A 14,325-nucleotide genomic window follows, 5' to 3' on the forward strand; every position below is an offset into this window, starting at 1 on the left:
TTGAATTTGTCTAATGAAAATATTTAACAATGGATGATGATAAACCAGGAAAGGTAAATAAAATTAAATTCTACTACTTAAATACATGGCCCGAACATGGTCCGAACAAAATGTTCGGGTCGATTCAATAATACTTTTTTGTATTTTTGTACTTTTTTGAATTCACGGTATATACCTAGCCTAGGTATAAAACACCTGTGTTTGTAAAAGATAACACGTTTTGCAGTGTTTTAATAATGTAGAAAAAACTTCACGTAACACAAACAGGACTGCAAAAATTGTTTAAAAAAATTCTGCTGGAATAATTAGTTATTCAAAAGTCTGTCATCACGTTCTCCCAGCAAACGACAATAAATGATGATAAAGCGTTAAAGGCAAAAGCCAAATATGAAATGATACGTACAAAAGTGTGAGTGAAGAAGCAAAGAAGAGTGATGCTAAATTTTGAAAAAAACTACTGCAAGATCAAGAAAAGATCTTTAATTTTAATTCTTTCTTTTAGAATTTGTATAAAAGCTCTGAGTGACTTTATACCTCGACAAGATAAGCAAAACACAAGACATTTCCAGACATGTAAAAAAGCGCCATTTTGATTTGACTGAAAGCTGCATTTTAAGTGCGCATGCGTAGAGAAATGTGCGTATTATGATATGTAGTCTCCGGTAAATATACTAGTTCCGGATAATAACTGGCTGCGGTAATACCAGGGGGGGGGTCGGGCTCAAAATCTTCGAATATCTGGTATGTATCGAAAATCGAAGCCTTATGTTCTTATATGGTTTGTTCTTATAAGAAAAGTCAAAATTATCCTCTATATTCTGACTAGCAATGAGCTCTATGAAATTTGCTGATCCAGGTTTAAAAATGTTCTACGTCAGGTCTCGGGGATCAGAGAGTTAGAATATTCAATTTGAAAAAATTAATTAACAATTATTTTTAATAACTAATTCAATGTTGCGTGAATAAAAAGCACTCCCACATTTTCTTCTTACGATTTTCTAAAGTTGAATTGAAGGCGTAGTGGTATAGTGGTTATCGTGCATGACTTCTGTCCAGGAGGCTCGAGTTCGATACCCAACGTGGCACTACGATTCACTGGGCAAGTGAAATGAATTGGGTACCATAACTCTGATACAAGAGAATGGGTAGATATTCCAGACAACGTGGTGTACTGAGACACTCAGGAGGTTCTACACCTGAGAGGACATCCGTTGACATTCCGATGCATCGGAGGGCATATCTATCTATCTATCTATCTATCTATATTCTAAAGTATTTAAGATATTTTGTACTTGTCTTCCGAATAGACGGGGGGGGGGGTCCGAATAAACAGGGGGTAGGAAAATTTTCTAAATTCTAATAAGCGGGGGGAGATTGAATAAGAGGGGGGTAATTTGAAGACAGAATTTTTTTCAACTGATATCAATTTCAACAACAAAAAAGAGATTTTAGCAAATGAGCACGTAAAATAAGAACCAATACCAACAAAAGGAAAATTTTAACAAGTTTAAGGTCTATCTACACTGTGATATATTGAATTATTTGAATTTAATTAGCAGGGGGGTCTTAATAAGAGCGGGGGGTGGATTTTTTTAATAATACCCTGGCATTGGCTGGTTTTCGAACGCGTAAGATTACGTAATTCAAAAACAAAACGTCAGATTTCATTCGTACCTGGGTTTGAAACCATTGCATTGCAGTGTAATTTTGTAACGTCAGATTTTGTTATGACGTATTGTTTTAGGAAGTTCCCCCTCTGAGAGGGGGAACTCGCATCAGCCAACACCAGGGTAATCAGTAACGTAAATAAAGCCTGGGATACACGGGGACGAGGTTGGGGGGACGTCTATTCGGGAGACAAAGTCGAAAACAAATAGAAAAGTAGTTATTATCAAAATTCAACAAAAGAAATAAAGCAAAGGAACAGCCCTAACCGAATCCATTTTAAAGGCGCAATCATGGACTTTAATGTTTAAGAAAAATACTTAGAAAATTCTGGGAAAACGATGGAAAGGTCCCCCTTTCTTCCGGTGGCAATGTTTAGTGCGAACGGCCGTCCCACCGACCTTTCCAAATTCCAATGCTCTTCAACATTGCCACTGGGGGAAGAAGGGGGTGAAGCTTATATTCTACTCTTGTCTCTCCAAATTTTTGAAGCCTTCGGATGTTTTTAACTTTTTGAGTTTTAAGCCTAAAAATGTTCTTAACATGTTTCTTATTTTCGCCATTTTTTGAGTATTTTTTGTCTATTTTTCTAAGAAAACGGGTGTTTTAGAGTTCGCAAAGCCTTAAAATGGTCTTAACTTGTTCTTAGCGATTTGGCCATCGAAGCCTTATGTTTTTATATAGTTTGTTTTTATAAAAAACGTGTATGTCACTTTAAACACTGAAACAGAGAGAAAAAGGGCTTAAAATGTTTTGTCAAAATTACAAAAGTACGCAGAAAAATTACAGAAGTGCGCAAAGAAATTACAAAACTGCGCAAAAAAATACAAAACTGCGCATAACAGTAATTAACTTTTTTCCTTCGAACTATTTTTAAATTGCCCGCAAAAAAATAAACTATTTGAAATTTTTCGGGAATATTTTCTAAATTGATGTATCAAAAGTTATGACTCTTTTTGTACGAAAAATTGGGATGAAGAATTGGTCAAAAACCACTATTTTCAAGATTTTGAGACGATAAAAGCTTTTACAAAAATTTTATCCGAAAATCTTTTTTTAGTTTGGTTAAAGATACACCTTCTAACGCAAAAAAAAAACGCAAAAAAGTCTTTCCAAAATGTTTTTTTTTGCCGAAAATAAGGTCTTCAAAGTTGAGATACTGTTCTTCGCAAAAGTTTTCATTTTCTTCTTCATCAAAATTTTTCATTGTGATTTTTTAATTTTCAGATTCAACAAAAGTTGGCTCAACAGAAAATGTATAACATGCCATAGTTTTTTTGGCTACATCAGGCAGAAATCTATATTTTGTAAATGGCAAATGTGAAAAATTCACTATGGTCAGAGCCCTTTAATTCAGAATCACCAAAACAACACAAGTTGACGCAATTAATAGGAACTGACAACTGTAACTTAAAATTTTTATTTTTCAGTATATAAATCATTTTACCCTAAATATAAATTAAATTCAAAAACTATACTTTAACGTATGAACAATTTGTCCAGAATAAAGCGGTCAAATTTTTACAACTAATGAATTTTTTAAATGACTTTTTAAAGAAGGATGTACCAACAAATTCGTTTGGTTTTCCTTAACGCAAAATTTTTTAACATTCTTTGGGGATAAAAATGTGTTGAATGAATGAAATTGTCTCAATATTAATTTCAAAAGGTTCGGACTATCAAATGTTTTTACCAAGCAATGATAAACAGTTGACGCTCTCTAATTCGACGTTTCAAGTATTTGATACGCTCCATTACTCTATATTCTATAATACACAGTTGACACTCTCTAATACGCTCCATTATTCCATGGTATTGAAAGTCACCGTCAACGAGGCTCTACCATTTGATTCCCTCCCTTATTCTATGAAAATCCTCCTTGAAAATCAAAATAGAAAGCGTCAACTGTAGAATAAAGAAGCGTCATTTGCTGACAAAGAATTACTTTATCGGGGAAAACTTCGTCGGGGAAAAGCGACGAAATTTTGGACAAGTGACGAATATTTTCCCCGACGAAAATTTTCCCCGGCCTTAATGTGTTTACCAACTACCAGCAAGTGACGAATTTTTTCCCGACGAAAATTTTCCCCGACGAAAATTTTCCCTGATAAGGCAATTTAAAGAATTTCTCAAAATATGTGCTCGTGCAACGCTAAAAATGCTGTGTAAGCATATGAAAAGATATACGTTAAATAATGTTCTTTGAAAATACCAATAGACCTTTTTCATAAATTACGTCAGGAACATCACTTGCCTCGTATTCAAACAATTACCATGGTGATCATATCCCTTGAGACATTAAATAACTATTTTATGAATAGAAAGCAGTTTTAATAAAATCCGTTGGGAGTTAATCACCATGACAATAATTTCAAAACGAGGCAAGTGATGTTCGTGACGTAATTTATGAAAGGGTCTATTGTATCAGCATGTACTGATTGGATAAGCTGAATAAAACTTAGTCTAATTTTCTAAGACATGCTTTATATACACATTTTCCTAATTTGAAAATAGCACCAAACATAACAAGACAAATTGGTGTCAACAACATGATTAACTCCAAAACGAGCAAAATCTCTCCAAAAAAGTAAAATTCAGTATTCCCCAGCACATCTATGTTTATTGATAGCGCCCAGAACATATTAAAGAGTACTAAAATTCCTAAACAGGACATTGATATCAATTGAACGAAATTAAGAGTTGGATCTTTGAATGGTTTTGTAACGTAATCATGTATCGTGAACAAAACCAATATGATTCCAGTTGGGTACAGTTTCATTATTGGTGACCTGATAAACGTGGTAATAACTATAAGAATCAATCGACGTAAGATTAATACCGGTTCCCATACAGTTCTCTCCAGGCGATCATCCTTCGTTTCAAGTTCTCTGAAAGGCTCGTTAAGGTAATTTAGAATATGTTTTCGTTCGTTAAACATTTGCTCACTCCATTGATTCAACCTGTTATCGCGACAATGATTTTTGATAATGATTGCCAGGGCCGTCGGAGGAAAGGTTTGAATTAACAAAAACTCATTTGGTGTGATACGCCATGATCTTAAGGAGCGACTCCCTACAAACAATACTATTGGAAAAGGAATAACCCAAACAGCAATTACAACCATGGCGAAGATTTGCCAGGGCTGATGATAACATTCCAATTCTGCTTGGTAGAAAATATAATAAGCCCCATCTATTTCAATACAATCTATTGACCGTATACATATCACTGCAATGCTGGCGTAACCAAAAGTCATTAACTGGACATAACCGACTTTCAATCTGGTCATGAATTTAGATCTCAAATGCTGGGTTTTACGGTAATTTCGGATTACTTTTAAAACCAACATTGCTGCAAATATCAAAAAGAAAACTCCAAAAATAACACTTAATCGGAATAGCTCCATGACTGCAACAATTTTGGTTTGAAATGGGCAGATTTCAATTAAGTCTGACGATGTGATATCAATTTTGACGTTGAAAAAAGATGTTAGAATATCAATGAAATACGGCATTTTGTATTCTATCCTTGAAGGAGCATTGATGCGAATAATAGAAGCTGTCTGGTAGAAAAAGAATGTGATTTTGACTAAACCAGAGAACATTGTTGAAGTTTGTCCTGTCGGTTGGTCTGTACTTCTGTCTTTGTCCGTCAGTAAGTAAGAAGCGTCCATTTCATCATTTGTGTCAGAACTCGTTTCAGTTTTCAACAATGCTTGTTGGTTTGAAGGTCTATTGAATATGCTTTTCGAGAAAGTCTTTTTAATGTGAATGAATACATCTTTATAGTATAACAAAATGACAAATGCAAAAACAATTCCAGCACCGTGTATCAACCAAAACCACCATTTCGGTTTACAAATTTCAGATTCTACACATTTATTATTAGAGCTCAACAAACTGATCGAATGGTTGACCTTGCATTCACCACACAGTCTTCCTTGGCGGTTGTTCATACACGCGTTATAAGAATTACATTTCTTTAATCGAGGACAACAATAGAAAGCTGGGCATTGGTGAAAAGTGACGTGTCCAGATTGATCAGTAATTCCCCAATAATTACCTTTACTTTTGATCCCGTTAACACAAAATGCTTGATATGGACAGGGGAAACATGTTGTGTTATGGATCAGTAAATTTCCAGCTTGGTTCCATTCAACATATGATCGATCAAATGCATTATAGCTTGTACCGTCACATTTGGTACACCAAAGTTGAAAATAATCATTTTGAGTAGTTTTCAAATCCCCCTGCAGATAATAATCCGAGTGCTGGCATTGCAATGATGTGTTTCGGATAATTACAGCGTTCGAAAAATTGTTCAATTTTTCTACGAAAATAACAAGATTTTTAATTTCATCCAAATTACCAGAGTTTATGGTAACATTGGATATTAGTAGATTTTCATATGGATTTTCGTTTACAAAACTGATATAAAAAGCGCGAGGCATCCAAGCCGGAGTTGTATTGTTCAGGAATGTGCAATTAGAGATTTTGATAATATTTGACTTTATGGTGACTATGGATAATATTGAAGTACTGAAATCAATGTCCATTACGTTTTGACTGATGTAGTTATCATTAAAGTGTGTGTTCCCTATCTCTACGAGACCCGCATTCTTTATATTTATTGCACCCCGGTATGTGTTTTTGAATTCACAATTATAAATGACTACTGAACGACAGGCTACTGATTCGAATCGAGTCAAAGGACCTTCGAATTTTGAATCAGCCAATTTCATAATGACTTTTCCCAATGACAACACATACACATAGGATATGATTTCAATACTTGAACTTTTCATGGTTATATTTGAAATGGAAATATTGGCTGGGTAATAACCTGCAATTATAATGTTGGTAACTTCAAAATAACAACCTTTGATTATAAGTTGACTCAACCCCATCACCTCTTCATTGTTAACCTCTAAACCAATAGCATGGTTAAAGTCCGTGTCATAAAACACATTCCCATGGTATTCAACTCTACTCTGCTTATCGGTGAAAATAATAATACCAGATTCTAGAAACGTGTTCTTTATTATTTTGAAATCCATTTCAATTTCTGAAGCATCTATATAAAGAAAGAAATTAACGAACTTGCATCTGGAAATGTATAATATTCTTTTTATTCGTTCTGCTCCATTTTCGTTCTTGACAAGTAACCCTTTCTTACGATTATTGTGTTGATAATTTGTATTAACATTTGAAAAGAATAGACAATCCTCCAGGAAAATAATCGAAAAATTGGTTTTGAAAATAGCGAAATCGGGTTCTACTACTGGTACGAAAACGCTTGACTTGCGCAAAGTTACATTGCTGCTGTATGAAGTGTTTTTGTCATAAGTGGTGGTAAATAAGATGTAATCATTCTGATGGGTCTGGAAAATCTTTATAGAAAGGTTCTCTATCGTCAAATTCCCTGAAATTGAGAATGAACTGAAAGTTTCCAATAAGTGTTTGTGAGTCTTGAATTCAATGATAGCCAATCTGCTACAATTGTTATCGCCTTCAGAATCACAATAACTGGAGATTGTTAAAGTATGTGGTATCTTTACTGTTGTATTCTGGGTATAGATATATTGAACATCTAAGAGAATAGAGTCTGATTCATTAGATGTGCTGATGGCCTGCTGCAAATCTTGACATGGATGAATAATTGTTCCACAGTCTGTTTCGTCTGTGCTGTTTGCGTTATGCGAGACGTAGATGAATCTTGACTCAGTTATATAACCTAAAATGTAAAGAAAGATAAGAAATGAAATTACCACAGCCAGATCTGAAACAATATAGGCACCTCACCAAAAACCGGGACTTTCCATACCATTTCTTGAAAAGTTCCACGATTTTCTGAAAAGAAAAACAAGGAAAGGCTTTCAAGTGTCCTGACGCAAATTCAATTTTTTCCTACTGCAAGAGCTTCAAAAGTTTATAGTGACCTCAAAAAATCTAATGTTTGGAGCCTGAAAACCTTGGTTCCAAACATTCGAAAAAAGTTGCAAATTGGAATAGACGTTAATTGCGTAGAAAAAACGTCTAGTATAGGCTCTGAGCCTTCCACAACATCCACAACACTCGTCAATAATTGTCACCTTAGCGAGTTTAGGTTAGGAAGTAAAACAATTATGAACTTTCTGCTGAAAAAATGTTTGCTTTTTCTGAGGGGGTTTGTAGGGGTTAGAAATACCATTTTCCCGTCAGAATCCCGGAATCCCGAAAATTGAAAAAAAATAATAACACCGTCACATCAGTTTGTAGAGGTTAAAATTTACTGGCATAATTATAAAATATAAGGCTATAAATACCGTCACTGTCTGATTTTAAGATACAGTTTCTATTTTCGTCAAATCCGGTAATACCGTATTAGAATAGGACCAATCCCGTCACACCGTAAAAGTGCAAACCCCCTTTTTCTATCTACATCTAAAACATCCTCCTTCTTTTGAAGTGATAAAGAGAATTCCCAAAGCTCCTGTAAGACGATTATCGATAGACTTCTAAGCCAATGAAAATACTAGGACAGAAAACTGAGCAACGTCTGCCGTGGCGACCAAACCCGTTGCTGAAGTCATCACCATCTTCCATAAAATTCGGATTCAGCAAATTAGTTTTCATCGCCAACTTTCCAGACTAACACTCCCTTCTCACAGACGTTCCCTTCCCACTGAAAAAATTGGCCAAAATATCGTCCCAAGTGGAAAATTATACTCTAGTTTTTGTCCCCACTTAAAATAATCAAATCATCAAATCCTCACTGCAAAATATTGTGCTATTGTGTTACAAAAAAAAGGCACTGAAAAAGGATTTTATTAGAACCCTACCGAAACCAAAGGCGTTAGTTATTATATGGAAAATTTGATCAGACCTAATCAGCAGACTTTAGGTTCTTACCTGATATTATTTGGATGCATTGTAAAACGAATAAAATTTTGACATTGACCATTATGAGTTTTTTTACTGAATCTCTCAATCTATGTGTATCTCAATTTCTATTCTCCTTTCGCATAACATCGGCTGCTATACATATGTATGTCGTTGTTATTATTTTCTATGTAAATCGATATCTATCCTTTTTGTTATGTTTCTTGTGTCAATAGAGCTTTATACCTTTTTTAAACAAGAACATTTTATTATGACCTTTTTCTGAATTATATTTTCACTTGAAAGGAAATACGTCTTTGATTGATAATTCGACCAGTATTAAACAGCTCAAAAATGATAAGCAAATGGGACTGGGATCTAATTCAAATTGCTTTGAAACCCAAAGCAAAAATTGGTATTTTTGTGGAAGTTTTGAGCTGACTGGTGGTGTGGTATAAATAATATTTGCGATTAAAAATACATTCAAATTCTCATTCTTCAATACACGGGTTGCAAAATTTTAGCAGTGCAGTCAAAACACGTGATTACTCGAAAATGTTCACATGATTTCATTCCCATGTTACTTTATTAGTGTTGATAAATTCCAGCCAAGCAGAAGTGAAGGTCATGTAACAAACGCATAAATATTTCGAGTAAAAGCGTGATTTGATATCTGCAACCCGTGTATTCAAATTCTCTAATTCTAAGGTTTCAGTTCAAAGAATTTTCAGGTTTCAGAATCAAAGTTCAAGGTATTTGTTTCTGATTAGTGTCAGAATTTTTCATTGCTTGAACCGAAAAAAATATCTAGTTTTTTAAATATAACAACAGATAGATAGTTTATAAAAAATTTCCAAAACATTTCTAGATATTAATAAAATAAGACAAACACCCCCTTCTCACAGACCCAGTGGAAATCCCTTCCACTGGGATAATTGGCCAAAATATCGTCCTCAGTGGAAAATTACACTCCAATTTTTGTCCCCACTGAAAATAACCAAATAAACAAATCCTCACTGCAAAATACTGTGCTATTTTTCGCATCCCCATTGAATTTTCTGACTTGAAATCTATGATATTCAAATCCAAAGCAATAAAAAACATGGGAATATCAATCCCATTTAGTTTCAATCCGTGATTTTTATCCCTACTGGCTGAAAGAATTCTACCGGGTCTGCGAGAAGGGGGTGTAAACAATATCTTTTATAACCAAGCAGAGCCCTGCCGAAATTTTTCAAAATTTTAAAAATCTTTTTCAATATTACTAAATTTTGATGAAAATTCTCAATTTTTAAAAGCACTCTGGCAATTAAAAACGTTTAAATTGAAAACACTAGAGTGAAATTGAAAAAAAAAACCTATAAAAATTGACAAGAATCTTTGATCACTAAACTTTATGACAAAAAAACAAAACAATGTCTTCAAAAAGAATTGTTAACGTATTTCTTAATTATTGACACTCAACAAATCGAATCAAATCAAACCTAAAAGCCATTTTTTTTTCTGGTAAACAACCTGGGTGGCAATGAATTTATCAGTATAATAAAGCTTTGTTAAGATGACATAAATATGTTGTTTTAGTGAAAACATCCCGTAGAAAAGATTCTCTCTAACGTGTCTTGTTGATGTTTACAAAAAGTTCTTCATAGAAGTTTATAATTCAACGTGTCGATTTTTGACCTCCTCAATACGTTTAATATAGTCTGATTTTTCTAAACATCCACTGCAAGTCTCATCCCAATTTGCCAAAATATTTTTCAATTGTTTAACTCTCATTTTCTTCAAGTTGATATTTTTCCAATCGAGTTCTTTTTCATATGCCAACTCACAAGTTTGTGGATCTTTCTTCTTTAGTGCTTCACAAATACTAGTGATTGGTTTATAGAATCCAATAGGTTTGGTAATGTCTTTGAGAATGTAAGTGGCTGCATCTTTCGTTCCTCCAACGTAGTAACACTAAGGAAAAACGGCAAAAATATTAATAACTAAAAATTACACTGCATTACTTAAGTGCATTTGAGCCAAGTAACAAATATTATCACCCTGTCCGAGTATCTTCACAGATTGAACTAGGTAAACCTTAGAAATATGATGTTAAATAGTTTAAGACTTACTCTCAAATCTTGAACTAGATGCCCAGGGGAGGGGGGAACTAGGTCAGTGAAGGGTACAGGTTTGTGCCACCCTTTAAGGAACCTTGGAAGTCCCTTTAAGGGTTGGAAAACCAGAAAATTTAATTTCAGTGCCATCACGGGTCGAAAAATAGGAACATTTCAACTTTTTGGTTTTGCCCCATGAAAAATCTAAATTTGGACAAACTATTCCCAAAATGGGTTGTAAAATTTACAAAATTTGACCATTTTTCCTCAATTTTAGTCCCACTATGGGTCAGAGGGTTGAAAGTTAGGCAGCACATAACCGCCAGCTAACAATCCTAGTACCACCCTGGCCTAGGTGACAAAGAAAAGTACCCAGGTAAAGTTAACTCACGAATCTGTTATCTTTATTTTTGGCTTTCCCACATGCTTTCTTTAATTTATCTGTCAGCTTATCTTGGCTTTTTCTGTCATCATCTGATAAGGATTTCTCGAATTTCGTTAAGAACTTGATACAAACTGAAAAAAGAAAAATATATTTACATAAAATCTGTAAAATCATTATTGTGGTCTTTTGATTTAATAGATTCTGAGGAAAATTTAACTTCCCACGCAGAAAAAGACAAGGATTTAATGGCTTCTCTAATCTATATATTAATAGCCGTGCTCTGTATGTTGTGTGTCACCACTTTCATTTTCCATTTGTTTGTGTTTTGAAAATATGACTTCGAGTTGTTCAATAAGTTTGTTTTGATTGATAGATTATAATTTCTGCCTTGACTTGCCCAACTATTTGTTTTTTTTTCTCTTTTCTTTTGTTTTATGTTTTCGAATGTAATTAACAACCTTTTGATTTTTAAAGTCATTTGAATTCTTTTCAAAACAAAACAAAACAAAATCTTTTAACGAAATCTGTTATAGAAAAGAACAAACCTAAAATAAAACATGACAATCCCAAGACAGTTTCTCAGAAGGCAGCAACATTAATAAGCGGTAAAAAACAAGAGTTCTTTATTCAGCTTTCTTTTGCACTTGCGGGTGCGCTTTTTCAAACTTCTTGTTCACGGTATGGAAATTTTTTTTACCGGGGGATACTAAAATCAAAAGCGCTAGCCACCTGAGACAGCTATCAGCCTTTTTTTTTATTTTCCTCCGTAATAGTTTAGCTTTCGAAACGTACCACGTTGGCGGACTAGAGCATTCTACTTTTTTCAGGAAGTTAAAATATGCACTTAATGCAAATTTTTTCTTTAAATTTACAACATTTTTTAACAAAACGTTAACATTTTAACAAGATAAATGTTTTTTTCTTTCCAAACCTAAAAAAAAAACTAATCATCAAATAAACCCTATTCGTACTAGGGGGGGGGGCTGTTTCTGTTCTGGGGTGAAGCTATCGTTAATAGCTCCTGAAATATTAGAGATTTTGGGATGAGATTTTCTGTAAATTTTTAACTTTCTAATTTCTAACGTCCATATTCATTTGATAACACATAACGTCAAATTGACGTTATCCCCTAAACCCCCCACCCAAACAGATAACGTCAAGCGATGTATACCAAAAGTTGTCGCCATTTTTTCATCAAAGTTTTGGTATACACCAGACGTCCGCGCTCAATAGGATCGATCATCGGAACGGCTCAATGACGGATTGATATGTGATCGATGGATTACTTAACGATCCGGATAGCAGATCGATAGAGGATCGATACTCAAGATTTTTTTAAGCTTATGATTAGTTATCGATTATTTATGGATCTATCATCAATCTTTTATCGATCTTGATTTTCGATCGATAACAAATCGATTAACGATCGATAACAAATCGATTAACTATCGATAACAAATAATCGATTAACGCTCGATGACGAATCGATTAACGATCGATTAACGATCGATGACGAATCGATATACTCGATTGAAATCACGTGCGTTTGCGTAGGGTAAAATGGCGAAATGCGAAAATCGAATTTGGCAAAAAAATTTTGAAAAATGACCCTACAAGATTTGACTATATCTTTTTATTCCATGAAGAGATTACTTTCAAATAAAAAATGTATTAACAATGAATGGGTAAGCTTTCTAGAAATCCAAACATAAATTGTATAGCTTTTACCAAAAAATAGCACTTTAGGATCAGAAACAGTCAAAAACCAGTTTTTTCCAATTTTCTTCGAGTTACAGGAATTAATTCCTTGTTTGTTTTGATCTGAAATTTTCAGTAGGGGTGGCCATTATGGTTTCCTTGCTCATATCAGGGGGGGCCGAGCCGGGGGTAAGAGAATTAAAGTTTCTAAGTAAAATCTTAATTATCACCCAAAAAAGTGCCTTTTTTATGTCCATATCTTTTAAATAGATTGTCCCAGCCTTATCCCTCTTTCAGTAAAGCTTCCTATACCTTTTGTCCTTCAGAAAAACCAAAAATATTGGCCTTAATTGCTTGCTTTCAGTTCCTGTAGCCAGTAGTGTGACCCCTTGTATTTCTATTTTTGACCCCCTGTATTTCACGCGGGTTTTTTAATAGAAAAGTCACATGACTCAAATCCCGCAGTCTTATTGGACTAGAGAAAGCGAAAGTGAAATCGCGCGATCTGATTGGATGAAAAAAGACCGCGGGAGCTGGAAACGAATGGAATTCTCTAGAATTCTCATTTTAAATTCAAGATGGCGGCGAGAAAAGCACGTTTTTGCTTTGGACGAAAGGTTGTAAATTCTGGTTGATTTTAAGGTTGTTTTGTTTTATCTTATCTTATCTCATTTACTTTAATTAGTAGAGGCTTCTTCAATGTTTGGGGAAGGTAAGTCTGTAAAAGTTATTTGTTTTTCGGTGGAAAAAAGTGTTTAAAAAAGCATTTTTTGTGCTCAAGGTATATTTTTCTTCGCAAATTTTTGTCTTCAATCTTAAATAGATGAACGAGTATTTGACTGATGCTTATGATTTTTCCATAGAACATAGTAAAACTATTCAGGAACTCAGACCTTTTTACAGAATTTCAAAAAATCTGTTAGTTCTGGAGATATATTGAAAAGTTTAGACATGGGTAGTTTGCGTTCGTGTTTCGCGTTCCCAAACCAAACGCACGTGAAATACTAGCAGCTCTTTAATGGATCAACGAAGGATCGATACTCAAGACTTTTTAATGGCTGAATCTTCCATCGATCTCCTATCCGGATCGTTAAGTAATCCATCGATCACATATCGATACATCATCATCGAGCCGTTCCGATGATCGATCCTATCAAGCGCGGACGTCTGGTATACATCACTTGACATTATCTGTGGAGGTGGGGGGTTCAGAAGCGATGTGTGATTTGCAATGTTAGCTTTTTTAGGCTTATGCAAATAAATGGATAGAAATAAAGAAGATAACGTCAAAATGAGTCGAGTTTGAAATTTCGACTGACCTTTCCTTTATAAAATTTAAATCAAAATTCTTGAAAATATACCTTCACATTCTCCTTCTTTGAGCTTTGCCTCTGTAAATTGAAACTGAGTTATATAAATAACAGCGAGGGTTAAAAATATATACTTCATTTTGATGTTGGTATCCAATTGGTATTAACCAAATTCACAACACCAAAAATTTACCAGGTTTTTTGCTGTTTAAAATTTTTTTGAAAGTGACTTCGTGTTTTGAAATTTCCGAGAATTTTCGATTTCGCTCGCTTCGCAAATCGAGTCACACAAAGCAATGGTAATTTAT

The 14,325-nt window shown here is 34.2% G+C and overlaps 2 protein-coding genes across 2 annotated transcripts; both read right to left on the reverse strand.

The window, feature by feature from the left end:
• Positions 1-4,069: 4,069 nt before the first annotated feature.
• On the reverse strand, positions 4,070-8,713 carry LOC136809731 (uncharacterized). The gene is made up of 2 exons (XM_067066282.1): positions 8,556-8,713; positions 4,070-7,398 (listed from the first exon to the last, which is right to left on the reverse strand). Exons 1-2 carry the CDS (start codon positions 8,605-8,607, stop codon positions 4,124-4,126), a joined length of 3,327 nt encoding a protein of 1,108 aa, XP_066922383.1. The 5' UTR covers positions 8,608-8,713; the 3' UTR covers positions 4,070-4,123.
• Positions 8,714-9,280: 567 nt separating this feature from the next.
• On the reverse strand, positions 9,281-14,297 carry LOC136809613 (mesencephalic astrocyte-derived neurotrophic factor homolog). The gene is made up of 3 exons (XM_067066158.1): positions 14,069-14,297; positions 11,016-11,140; positions 9,281-10,481 (listed from the first exon to the last, which is right to left on the reverse strand). The coding sequence occupies exons 1-3, from the start codon at positions 14,154-14,156 to the stop codon at positions 10,179-10,181; spliced, it is 516 nt and encodes a 171-aa protein (XP_066922259.1). The 5' UTR covers positions 14,157-14,297; the 3' UTR covers positions 9,281-10,178.
• Positions 14,298-14,325: the final 28 nt, after the last annotated feature.

Source organism: Clytia hemisphaerica, unplaced genomic scaffold, assembly GCF_902728285.1.
Source record: "Clytia hemisphaerica strain Z4C2 unplaced genomic scaffold, Clytia hemisphaerica genome assembly, whole genome shotgun sequence".
NCBI lineage: Eukaryota > Metazoa > Cnidaria > Hydrozoa > Leptothecata > Clytiidae > Clytia > Clytia hemisphaerica.

Excerpts from the sequence above, each read along its gene's own strand:
- LOC136809731 (XM_067066282.1), bottom strand. The coding sequence starts at position 8,607 with ATGGTCAATGTCAAAATTTTATTCGTTTTACAATGCATCCAAATAATA. Across the intron at positions 7,399-8,555 it reads ATGCATCCAAATAATATCAG|GTTATATAACTGAGTCAAGA; the intron begins GTAAGAACCTAA and ends TTTACATTTTAG.
- LOC136809613 (XM_067066158.1), bottom strand. The coding sequence starts at position 14,156 with ATGAAGTATATATTTTTAACCCTCGCTGTTATTTATATAACTCAGTTT. Across the intron at positions 11,141-14,068 it reads CAAAGAAGGAGAATGTGAAG|TTTGTATCAAGTTCTTAACG; the intron begins GTATATTTTCAA and ends TTCTTTTTTCAG. Across the intron at positions 10,482-11,015 it reads AAAATAAAGATAACAGATTC|TGTTACTACGTTGGAGGAAC; the intron begins GTGAGTTAACTT and ends GTTTTTCCTTAG.